At 32.5% G+C, this 13,463-nt stretch overlaps 1 protein-coding gene across 1 annotated transcript in view; it reads right to left on the reverse strand.

Annotated features, from left to right (window-relative positions):
* The window catches only part of LOC114334647 (uncharacterized), a 702,930-nt gene that overhangs the window by 516,728 nt on the left and 172,739 nt on the right, over nucleotides 1-13,463 (reverse strand). Inside the window, exon 2 of the mRNA XM_028284740.2 lies at nucleotides 224-274. Coding sequence (XP_028140541.1) covers nucleotides 224-274 — 51 coding nt within the window. The remainder of the gene's footprint in view (nucleotides 1-223; nucleotides 275-13,463) is intronic.

A 13,463-nucleotide genomic window follows, 5' to 3' on the forward strand; every position in this document is an offset into this window, starting at 1 on the left:
GTATCCAGAAGTGTTGATGGATGCTTTTGTTGACAAAATCTCTGTAAAATAACAATTGCAGAGATACTGTGCTAAATCCTAAATCTTAACATCTCTTACTGTGCTATCTTATTCTCTCTATCGGTAATGGGAAATTATGTAAGTAATTATGGTGTTAAGTTCCTGTTTTGGTTTAGGTTCTTAATTTTTTTAAGCGGCCGCTTATTAATAAATATAAACTTACCTTGTCAGCCGAAATTTGCAAAATCTGAGGCCCAGACCATCTATATGGGATCTGCAAAATATTAAGTAATATTTTTTATTTATTCTAAAAACAGAACGAAAAATTTTCAATTAGTTTTTTTTAAGATTGATCTTTTAGATTGAGAGGATAAAATCCATAAAGCACGCCGATGCTGAGGAAAAGAGACATATAATTATTGCCTGCTGGTAAAAAACATTTTATTGATGGAGCGGATCTTGCGTTTTCGTCAAAATCAACATCGGCTGATTATCACAATAACACGAGTGAGTAGATGTTTTTGAAATGGTTAAAAGAAAAACTGCTTTCAAGTTTACATGTACCATCTATTACAGTTTTGCATAATGTCCCAAACCATTCGGAAATTTTAAATAAGTAACCGATAAATTCCTGGACAGTACATACAATAAAATAATTGTTAACGAATTAAAATATTTTACTCCCTTAGGATTCTTTTAACACATAATTACTACAGTCAGACAAAAGGAATGAAAAACCAAAAATAGTTATAACAGCCGAGATTATACATAGTTTTGGATATAATGTGTTAAGACTACCCCCTTATCATTGTAAATTCAATCTTATTGAATATATTTGGGAACATGTTTAACTTAGTACTACAATAACGAACTATATTGGACGTAACGGTTAGAGTGACGCAGCAGTTTGGAAACATGGCAAAAAGCAGTGAATACTAGCTACTGCTGAAATGTGTTAAAAAACAGTGTGTAAATATGTAAAAAGTTACTAGCAGAATGTTGGATAAGTGAAAATTACATCGAAGCTATTAATCTAGTCATCATTTACAATCCAAACAAAGATACCGACGATAGTGATTATGAGTATGGATTTTATTCTAGATTACACTGTAAGGTAATGTTTAGAACACTTAACCAGTTGGTAAATTGACTTGGTGAATGTCTGTAGTACTTCACATAAGTTGGGAACCAGCTTCTGTAGTAGTTGATTACGAAGACTCTGATTATCTTTGTCGAATCAAAGCAAGGTGTAAATCGGTGTTGAAATGAATAATAAATGGAGATAAATGTTTTATTTTATAACATAAAACACTTTTACAAAAACTGTACGATAATAACGATTACTAATTTTATTACACAACTTTACTATGTCTTAGCGAACCGTGAGTAAACTAGGACCGCGTTCTGAGTGCCAAACTTAAACGTGATAGTGAGAATCGACAATAATTCGCGTCATAAACGTGAGATTGTCCAAACTATGGACGTAAGAGAGTAACAAGACAATTGTGGATACTACATTGGTAGTTGTGCTAAATGCGACCAACTGACTCTGCGAGTGGTATCTAACTGATCTGACTGAATGAGCAACATAAGAAATCGGCTTCTTTAGACTTTTACAACGGGGAGGAAATCAATACTTAATTGATTTAAATTTTAAGCAAAAGTAATAGTTTTGGCGAACTGAACTTGAGCTTCTAATCACAGCTATGTTAATCCAGATTATGATGAATTTAGGCTATAAATTGTTTTTATGGAGGCTAAAAACGTGTGAAAAAGAAGAAATAACTGGGGATGGAGATTATATATTTGTGTTCAGAGCGTAAAGATTTCCAGGTCAAAAGGTTTGCGACAGTCATCGGAAATACGGGAAATCCAATGCATTAGTAATTTAACTGGACTTTTCTCATATTCGAGTTAATTAGAAGTTGCAAAGGTCAGATGTCTGGACACTTGTATAAAGTAGTAGAAGTTGCGATAAATTATATTAAGATCGTATAAACAAAGAAATATTCTTTTCGATGTTACAAAGTTGTAACAGGTAATATGTTTTAATTTTCTCATTAAGAAAAGTTTTGGGTGAAAAGAATTTGTAATTTTCTAAATGATTCACTGTTACATATGCCACCAGGAAATATAATTATCACTACGGATAATAATTATTATAAATATTATCAAGTCAATTTTTATTTAATCTATTTGTTTTCTGTTCGTCAACACAATGATCCTGTTTGTTTGTTTATTAATTTGTCACGTTTCTGACGTTTCTCTATTGTAAATCTTAATATTACACTATTAAATTAATGACTAAACGGGAGCAATTCAATCCAACACTTAACTCCAACACTCCAAGTCGCATTGTAAAAAGCATTTTATCGTGCTAGAAGTAAAACCGTAGTACACGTTAAATATTTATTTCTATGTATTCCAAGAAATGCAGTTCATTCTCACACGTTTGTGATATTTTCGACGAATTTATAGCACCACTGCGTTAATAAATTAAAGAAACAAATAGTGTCCTTTAAAGCATTTTTAAAAAAAGCGATACGTATGGCGGAACACCCTTTTAAACTTATTTTTGACAAAAAACGTTATATTTAATGATAAAAAAGTCAATTCAATAATAAATACTGGTATCTACTAAAAAATTTAAAACACATAATATGAAACTCCAGGTATTTTTCTTTTATATTTTTCATTTTAACTTACTTCCATTTTTTATTGAATATGATATTAGCATGTAATTCCATTATTATTGGTCATGTGTCACTATTTCCCATTATCTTACTCTCACTTTCTCCCCATTCTATCTGACTTCAATTTTACACCTCTTTCTAGACCGTCCCATAGTTCTTTTCCCATCTGGTCTTTCCCAAAACACATTGTTTATAATGAGATTGTCATTACTGTATATCACATGTCCTGCCCATCTTAGTCTATTGGCCTCTCACTTTATTTTCCTTTCCGAAGAGAGACGTTGAAAGTGGACTGCAAGTTGCCAATATGTAGTCGCTTTTACTATTCGCAACCGAAGTTTTAATTCAAAGATGCAGAGATGTAAATCATGACGTTTTCATGTGCGCGATTGATTTAAAAGGCCTTTGATAAAGTTCGCCATGAAAAATGCTATATATTCTCAAAACTCTTGGTCTGGACGGTAGGGACATTATAATAATCGCAAATTTGTATTGGGGCCAGGCTGCATGTGTTAGGGTTGGAAATCAGTGCTCTGAAGAAGTAAAAATCAAGCGTGGAGTTCGACAAGGCTGTATATTGTCACCAATGTTGTTTAATCTTTACGCTGAAACAATCTTAAACGAAGTGTTGGAAAACGAAAAAGAGGGAATACTCATTAATGGTATGCTTATGAACAATATCAGATACGCAGGTGACACCTTGTTACTGACAGGATCAATTGAACATCTTCAAGCGTTATTAAACCGAATGGTGGCATTCTGCGCGATATATGGTCTCAAACTCAATGCAAGAAAAACAAAGTTTATGGTTATTAGTAAACAGGCAGCCGTAAATAATAATAACTATAACGTAACAATCGGAAATGACTCAATTGAACGAGTAAGTAATATTGTATGTCTGGGTACTCATATTAATGAAAGCTGGAACCCTAGTACAGCAATAAAAAGCAGAATTGCCAAAGCAAGAACAAGTTTTATGAAATTTAAGAAAATCCTGTGCAGTCATGATCTAAATTTGGAACTTCGCATAAGAATGGTTCGATGTTATATATTCCCAGTACTACTTTACGGTGTTGAAGCATGGACCCTGACAGAATCGCTTTTAAAAAACCTAGAAGCATTTGAGATGTGGGTCTACCGCCGTATTCTGAAGATCAGTTGGGTAGAAAGAGTCACAAACGAAAGGGTTTTACAACGTTTGAATAAAAGTTGCGAAGTAGTGAATACGGTTAAAAGGCGCAAATTGGAATACTTTGATCATATAATGCGTCACCCCATGATACAATAATCCAAGATATGATATGGAGCGTTCCTAATTTCGTTCAGGTCGCGCATGACGTCACGTTGTGAGTAGATCCTTTAAATTTCGAATGCATTGCCATTATGATTTGGAGATTTTAGCTTTTAATATCAGTTGTGAAACTTTCTAGAAGTGCTGTTTTCTTTAGTATGATTAAATATAATTATTGAGAACATATTCTAATAATAAAAATCAATCAGAAACATGATTTTTTTATTATTAGGCAACATACGTCTAATTATACAGTGTGGAAGGCACTTGTAGAATAAAATGATTTCTGTCCTTGTTTCGAAAAATTATAAAAAACGCTGATATTCGTCTATTTTTAAATAAATATCTGCACTTTTTAAACACAAATTTAAATTTACAGGGTGATTCATAAAAGTCAAACAGAGTCCATAAGCTTTATTTTTAATAGAACACCCTATATATTTTTATATTTTTAAAAGCTGCTTAACAACCTGATTTCAACTAACTATATCATGTAGGGTGAATTATGAACAATACAGGATGAAATTTTGAAATTATTAACTATGGAGGCCACTTATGGAATAAAATTGTTTGTGTCCTTATATTAGAAATTATAAAAAATGCCGGAACAGGTCAACTTTTAAATTTAAATGGGCGCTTCACAAACATAGATTTAAATTTACAGGGTGATTTACGCAAGTACAGCATAGTCCATGATCTTTAGTTTTAATGGATCACCCTGTACATTTTTATGTGCTTAGAAGCTACTTTATAACTTCATCTCAAAAAAAATGTATTATTCGGGTCTATTATGAATAATACAAGGTGAAATTTTGAAAAGGTGAAATTTTTTAATTATTCATAAATTTTGTCAAGACATTAAAGTTACAAAACAAAAAAAAATAAATATTATTTATACTTAGTTTAGAAAATATATGTCTTTATTTAGCTAAAATACCATTATCATATACAGACTTTACTATTATTTAATGTATGATAAATTAATAGATAATTTCAAAATTTTATGTAGGTACTTATTTAATATCTTAACGAAAATTTAACCTATATAATTTTAAAATTTCATCTTGTATTATTCATAATAGGCCCTGTACAATACACTTTTTTGTGATGAAGTTATTTAGCAAATTCGAAAATCATAAAAATATACAGGGTGTTTCATTACAATTGAAGATCATGGACTATGATAGACTTGTGTGGATCACCCCGTATATTTTAATTAATGTTTAAAGAGAGCATATCTAAATTTAAAAGTTGACGTATCCTAGCGTTTTTTATAATTTCCATAAGTGATTTCCATACACTGTAATTTCAAAATGTCACCCTGTATTATTCATAATACACCATACATAATATGGGTCTTTGAAATCAGGTCGTTAAGTAGCTTTTAATAATATAAAAATATATAGCGTGTTCCATTAAAAATAAAGCTTATGAACTATACCAGGCTTGCGTGAATCACCCTGTTTAAATTTAAATTAAGGTTTAAAAAGCCTACATTTATATATAAAAATGAAGAGGTTTCAGCCTTTTTTAAAATTTTTTAAAACAAGGACAGAAATAATTTTATTCCATAAGTGCCTTCCACCCTATATATAATACATGTATTATACACCCTGTATAATACATGTACTGACGATGAAATAAAGGTAACAATAAAATTGTAATGTGTTAAATGATAAAAAAAGTTAAAGCTGCGATAGTCATGAAGCCCATCTGTTATATTTTTTTATTACTTAAGTTCTCTTATTCAATTATTATATTTATGATCGCATCTCCTAAGGACTATTCAAATCTAACTATGAATATAATATTTTTGATAAAAGTGTAACAAATTATAAGTAAAATTCACTTTAAACACAAAAATAAACAGTGTTTACTATACGACAACACTGAATATAATGCTGATCTACGCACAGAGTGACGTAGCTACGTTGGCCCCGCCTACTTGCTCCATGTCATATCTTCTGTTATTGTATTATGGCGTCACCCCGAAAAATATGACACACTTCACCTTGTCATGCAAGGTAAAATAATGGGAAAAAGAAGTGTGGGCCGCCGTACAACTTCTTGGCTTAAAAACCTACGCCAATGGTTTGGGAACACTAGCACTGAACTATTTCGTGCGGCTGTAAATAGGACAATGATTGTTAATATGCTGGGCAACATGAGAGCCAACGATCGACAAACGGCCTCGGCACCTTAAGAAGAAGAAGAAGAAGTCAGGCCCGGCCCTAGGATTTTGGCGCCCTGGGCAAGATGGCGAACGCCGCCCGCCCCCCCCCCCTACTTGGTAGACACATGACTCACCACCATCCTTCAGAGGATTACCAAGATTGTATTTTTATTGATGTATGCTTTGTGCTAAATTATTTAATATGCAATTTCCTCTTTTATTTGAACGATACACGCTTAAAAAGATATATTTGCAATATTTTCATGGGATTTTACTACATTACCGTATATTAACATGTTTTAATATCCAAAAACTCATTAACTTTATCCATAGTTCCACACCTACTTTTTTAATTAAGTAACACTCTTCTTATCTTGGCACGGGAAAAGTCTTTTAATAATTCTCCGTGATCCAGGGACTCAGCTATTTCGTGTTTAATAGAGATTGTCGCTAGAGCCCTAGAGTACTCAAACGTTCCTGGGATATAGTTGATCAAAAGTAACTTTTTATTAGTTTTAGCTTTGAAAAGCTTTTCTTTCCAGAGGCCACTGTCACTTGTAGGGTTAATAAAATCCTCAAAGCAACTTGGGCTTCACAATCGTGGAAATTACTTTCAGTTCATATTTTAGATCAGCATGATTTAGATCTTTCGACTCATCAAAAGATAAAGCATCACATATCATAAAACATCTATCTGATAACACATGCATAACTTCTGCGTCTGTCAAATAGCCCTGGATTTTTAAATCACTTCTGAGAGACCTAACATGGATTTCAGTTTTTTCTAATAAACTGACAGCTTGATACATTCCCATATCAATACTCTGCAGTGATTTGCTGACTACGGTGAAGTAAAATGTCATGCCATATAACCACAAAGCAAAGAAAAGTAAAATCACGGATTTGATTTGCCAAACAGCTAGCCTCATGAGCAACCATTTTATCGTTGTTTTTATTGACAGTGATTTCTACAAGAGCATCGTAGATTTCTTCAATTTGGTATCTGATCGGAGTAATTGCTTAAATTCTCATCTAATTCCCATCTATTTAGTTGTGGACAAATGTTTCAATGCTATGCTAGAAATATAAGTTTAGTATAGCCCAACGATGAATAGATGCTGAGTAAAAGTTGTAAATTTTTGTCACTAAGGAAAAGATAGAAACTGCAAACTGTGCGGCTTTAGCAGCATATTTCACGACTAAGTTTTGTGAATGGCTAGAACATGGGACAAAAAGTTCTTCACTTTCATATTTGCCCCATTATCATATCCTTTTCCTCTCATATCTTACAAAGGTACAATATTTTCAGTTTATTCAGTTCTTGCAAAATAACTTCGGTAAGTCCCAAGCCAGTGGTTTCCAGTACAGGCACAAATCCAAGAAAATGTTCTGCAATTTCAACACTTTGTGAACAGGAATCTAAATCGAAAAAACGTACAACAATAGCCATCTGTTCCACCCCAGAAATATCAGGTGTACAATATAACATTATGCTATACTACTTTGCTGATTTCAAAAAGTTTAAAATTTTATTGTTGATTTGATCATGCAGGAGCTGAATAATTTCGTTCTAAATACGTTTTCCCAAGTAGTGATGCTGCTTGTTACTAACATTCGTTGTTGTCCTAATGTGCTCTTGTAAAATAGAATCAAATATTCCAAAGACCTCAACAAGCTTTAAAAAATTTACATTGTTTTGACGAAAATGTTTATCAGAATTGCCTCTCAATGGAAGAAACTATTGTACTAAGAACTCTATTATTGATGTAAGTCATTCTATTACATTTTTCCAAAGACGACTTTCTGAATTTAGAACTTTTTGTGTTTCTTCGTCTATGGTTTTGCCCGATTCTAGTCTAATTGCTAGTTCTCTCACTGTCGCTGTGACTGTAGATGAGCTGGAGAATTAGCGTGGCTGGACAAAGCTTTAGCCATATGTTTCCAATTATTATATCCATTTTCAGTAAATTTAATTTTAATTGAATTTAATTTAGTTCTGATCTCACTATTATTATGCGATGAAGAAGAAGACGGTGTTGTCGATTTCCCGTCGAATGAACCTTGCAATTTTTATTGTTTCACTTATTTAATTCTCGTTTCTAACAGTTGTATTTTGCCGCTCTTGTTCATAATATTGATTTTTTTCACATTAAAAACATAATTTATTATTTCTTCAATTTCAAAAATTGGCTGTCCTCTAAAATTTGCCGCCCCTAAATTTCGCCGCCCTGGGCAGCTGCCCAGTTCGCCCACCCCTGGGGCCGGGCCTGAGAAAAAGTCGCTTTTAGGATTCACTTTGGAAAATCATTTTGATCCAGCCAATGTCCTAAGGGTACCCTCAACTCGGGACAACGGGTGTCTTTCTTGGTGATGATATTCAATACTCTGTAGTCTGGGTAGAACCTTGTGGAACCATCTTTCTTGATTACCAATGCCAATAAAGAAGACACATTCTCTTTCTACCTATCTTCAAGAATGGAAAAGCCTTTTGTGTTTGACAAATGGGAGACGTCTTGGTGTCTGCCTTATTAAAGTTGTCACTGTTTATTCTTTGATGTTGGGCTGTCAGTAAGATCATTTAATTTTCTTCTGAAGTAGATGTTACTTTCAGTTTTAATGAATTCGCCTGCTTGTTATAATGTTTTGGTGGATTTTGACAGCTTTACCTAGCAGTCCCAATATTAGAGAGCTGTTACTATCTACTCATTTGCTCATACATTAATTTCTGCAATCGCTTTACATTTCCTTCTGACAATTCTTTTACGCTGGCCAGAAGGTCTTGAGGTCAAATGTAGAAGGCTTAATTATTCAGCTGACAGAAGGACAACCCAAGCAGTACCGAACGGGTTTATTAAGTCTTTTATGGATGCTTTAAAACTGTAGAATAAAACTAAAATTAAAACCATTTGGTTTTTAAGTAAACCTTAAGGTTGCAATAAAACCGCTTTCAGCATAAAAGGGCCCACTCTGAAAGAGGTCAATAAAACCAAAAATAAAAACCTTCTTAAAACTGTGTTTTCATAAGAAACTAGTTTTAAAGCTGCTGTAAGGTGCTTTTAAAACCATGTTAAAAGACACTTTAAGTGCAGGCAGTTTTATAGCAAACTTAAAAAGGTTTCTTAAGTGGAGACTCTTAAAGACAATTTACCACATTAAATGATTCTTTAAACCCATATACTCCATATAGGCCAACACATTTTTACATGTGTTATGATAGGTAGATAAGTATTTGTAACCATAAAATAATAAAAACTACTTGGTTATTTCGGACTCTCAAGGTAGAAAAACACTTGCTCGACGAACTTTATTGATAATGTTAACAAAACTAGGTCTAAATAACTCACGCGCCCTAAAATTTCTGACTTTTAGCCATTAAAAAATAAAAATAATAAAAAAATTTTAATCCGAAAAATATTAATTTGAAAGAAAAATAGTTTTATCTGCAATTTTAATGTTTTAATGTTAAAATAAATCGAATTTATGTCTTTAGGTCGCTTATTTATAATTTTTATGCAAGCCTTATATTGTAATCTATCATGGCTTTCAGCATCTCCAGAAAGCAATATGGCTGAAATCCAATTATAACTATTTGGACTATCGACAGAGAGTTGTTAAGATCAACTGGTTTTATTTTATACCTTTCCAAGAGCATATTTCCTACATAAAAACAAGGTTGCCTTGGAATTAAAACCGTTTAGTTTTAATGCTGCTGTCAATAATGCCACTCGGTTTTAATGTGAATCTAACCTAAAATCGAGGCGTCGTAGTGATGTGTATGTGGTATTTTTCCTTTAAAATGACCAGTTCGTTTATATTTTAAGTATTTGCGACTTATTTTACAACACATTACACCACTGTTTCTCTCTAAAATAAATGACCGACCATTTTGGACATGAAAGAAGAGGGGATGAGTTTAGTTTTATTGTTTCTAACAATAAGCGTAGTTTAGTCTTTACGATAACCAAATTGATCCAGTCAAGAGCGTTTGGTTTTAATATAGCCTACTAATTGCTTTTAAGAAAGCAACTTTAAAGAAAACTAAAAAACAGTTTTAAGGCATATGTTTTACTGAGATAATAGTCTTAAGATTAAGTAGTTTTAATAATAGGTTTTATTAGTCATATTAGGAGAATCTGTAAAACTGCAATAAAACTAAAAGGTAACAAACTAGAATATAATAAAACCAAACAGTCCGGAAGTTCTTCATAAAACTGAATAGCTTTAAAGTGAACTGAGAGTAACCTATTTTAAAACTACAATAAGACAAATTATCTATTAAGATTAATTAGTCTTATTTGATACAATTATTAGATACTTTAAAACTAGTGACAAATGCTTAACAGTTCTAAAATTTTGATAGTATATCTACAAGGTAACTTTAAAACGATTATTTTCTTATTTACCACAATAAAACCTTTATAATCCTTAAATAAAGCTAAAATGTTTTTATTGGGCTACTTGGGAAATCACTTCTGGTTTACCTTCATCTCTCAGTTGATTGGTCTTTTTATTTTCTAGGCGGATATTTTTACGAGTTCTCGTCTTTAATCGTGTCTTCTTTTGTCTCCTGAATTTCTTTAATCACATCTTTTCTTGGCTCTTCGATATTTTTTCATATCTTTTCTACTCACTTCTGAGGCCTCTATTTTTGATAAAAGACTCAAGAGCAATTGTATTATCCTGACGACGTCTCTTTTCAGATTCTTGTCGACTTTTTTTTTCTTCTTGCCGTTTTTCCATTGCGGAAATCATATCTCGAATTTCCTCGATCGTAGTCTTGCTTCTTATTTTGACAACGCAAATTCTCCAAAGTAGCTTTCTTCTCTTCTCACTTCTGATAGCAGTTGTTACGTTATTTTGTGAGTTCGGAGATTAAGTAAAGCAAGACGTTGTTTATCTACCTTCATTTAACTCAAAAACTCACTTAGCTAGAAATATTACAATTATTACTAATTACATTATTTATTATTACCCAGAAATAAACGACTAGTTGGACGACAAGAACTCCGTAACTTCTTGAAGGTCATCTCTGCGTTTGTATGTTGCCTTCAAGATTGAGGAAAAGTAAGTTTGAACTGTGAAGAATTTTAAACAAAATTTTATAAGTTATATCAATGTTTATAATTGTAGAATTTGACCCCGAAGTTTGGTTGGGATATCAAAAAGTCAAAACAAAAAATATGTAATTTTAATTACAATCACTATTTGATGAGACTCCAATAACAGTCGAAAATCGTCGATTCAGAGTGCTGGACTGCGCTCCGTATTATAAGTGAAAAATAAGATTGTTTGCCTGAGTAACTAGGTCCATTTTTCGTTGGAACTTTACCAAGCTGCAGACGGGGGTTGTGAATAGAGATGTTCACTAATTTTTAAATATAGTTAAATTCAATAGATTACAAGGTATATAAAAACGTAACAATCATAAAAATGTTTAAAAATGTATATTTTTTAAGATAAATGAGTTCATAATGTTGATTTTCTTGGAGGCTAGAAAAACGGTACCCTGCAGCGAGGCTACGGTCTGTGACGTCAGCAGTGGTAACGTCTTTGATCGACGACTAGTTTTGTATACTTATTTACTCAGTGTATTTGAATGTGCGCAGTTTTTTACGTATTTAGTTATTAAAAATAAAGCCAAATAAGTGGTGTTTTGTTCCTGGGTGTGTAAATACATCAAAAACAGTTCTGACAAGATTTTTATTACCGTTCCAGCCAATTTAAAACAGAAAAAGAAATGGTTTGTTGCAGCTAGAACTTAAAATAACTAACTTAAAGAACTAACTTAATAAAATAAACATTATAAAAGTTTTCCAGAGACTTTCGGCCCTTGGTAATAATGTAATTGTTCTTTCTGCATTTACATTTTTCAAAAATACTTATTAGTTTTCTCAGGATTCGAAAAAATGAATGAATTTAAATAGCATTGGACCAATATTTTGCACCTACCCCCTTAAAGAGTAAATGAAAAAGTTTCGGGACCTCAAATTTGTATTCCTTATACTGGGATATTCCTAAAAACGGGATTCTAATAATACATACAGTAAAAGTAAACCTTGAAATAACTACATGTGGATGTAGGTATGACTTTATATTATATTAAAATCATTAATAATTTAGTGAAAAGATTGGTTGAAATGAAAATGTATAATACCCAAGTTCAAAAATATTTTTTACCTTGGAACAGTTGTCAACTCGAAATACGAAACAACCGAAATAAGATCTAGAGTTGAAAAGGACATAGCAACATTTAACAACATGCATGAGAAATATTTTCACCCATTGCGACATAATATCTCTCCCACTAAAAATGCGGCTGCTAAAATGTTATTATTTCCGGTCTTGCTATATGGCGCAGAGGCCTGGACAATAATGGAAACATTAAGCTAGAGGCATTCGAGATGTGGGTGTACCCACGTATCCTCAAAATATCCTGGGCGACCCACACCAACGTACAGGTATTGCGTCGAATGGGAAAACAAAAAGAAATCTCTTTTACAATTAAGAAACGAAATCTTAAATATGTCGGTCATATCATGAGGCATGATAATTATCGTATACTCCAACTGATAACGCAAGGTAAAATAGAGAGCAAACGCTGACCCGGAAGAAAAGACACTCATGACTTGAAAACTTACGCCAATGATTTGGACAAAAACCGACCGAGTTATTCAGAAACGCCTCAAATAAAATTAAAATTGCCATGATGATAGCCAACGTCCACAACGGACAAGGCACGTGAAGAAGAATAAAAATATTTTTAATACACCTAACCAAGGTAAAGTAATAACCAGCCAATGTATGTATACAATATGCATGCGTACAATGCATGCATACAACTTTCTCTATTTTTTTTGTGGAGTATTAAGCATTTATTTTTTTAGCTTAAAGAAGACATGGAAAATTATATGGAATATACACTCAGTAAAGCTGTGGTAAAATTATTTTTTTAAAAGATGCCAATAAATCATACACCATTGTTACATCTACACTACAGTCGGTAGTTTATACGAATCGGCTTTCTGAAAACCTTCTTCCATTTTATTTGTTTATTTTTGTAAAACCCAAAATATGTCCTTACAAACAGTCTATCCACTTTAAACTAAACAAATTCACTATAAAACTCCACTTTAACCCTGATGAAACAAGAAGAGAACAAAATAAAATGACCTGAAACGTCAAACAGGTAAACAGTAACACTATGAGAATGGCGCGCGCTTGGGGTATGCAACTAGTGACGTCAGGCCAATAGAGAAGCGTTCTTGAAATTTAAAATATTGCTAGATTTCTAATAAAGATTTTTTGT

Source organism: Diabrotica virgifera, chromosome 7 (assembly GCF_917563875.1).
Source record: "Diabrotica virgifera virgifera chromosome 7, PGI_DIABVI_V3a".
Taxonomy (NCBI): domain Eukaryota; kingdom Metazoa; phylum Arthropoda; class Insecta; order Coleoptera; family Chrysomelidae; genus Diabrotica; species Diabrotica virgifera.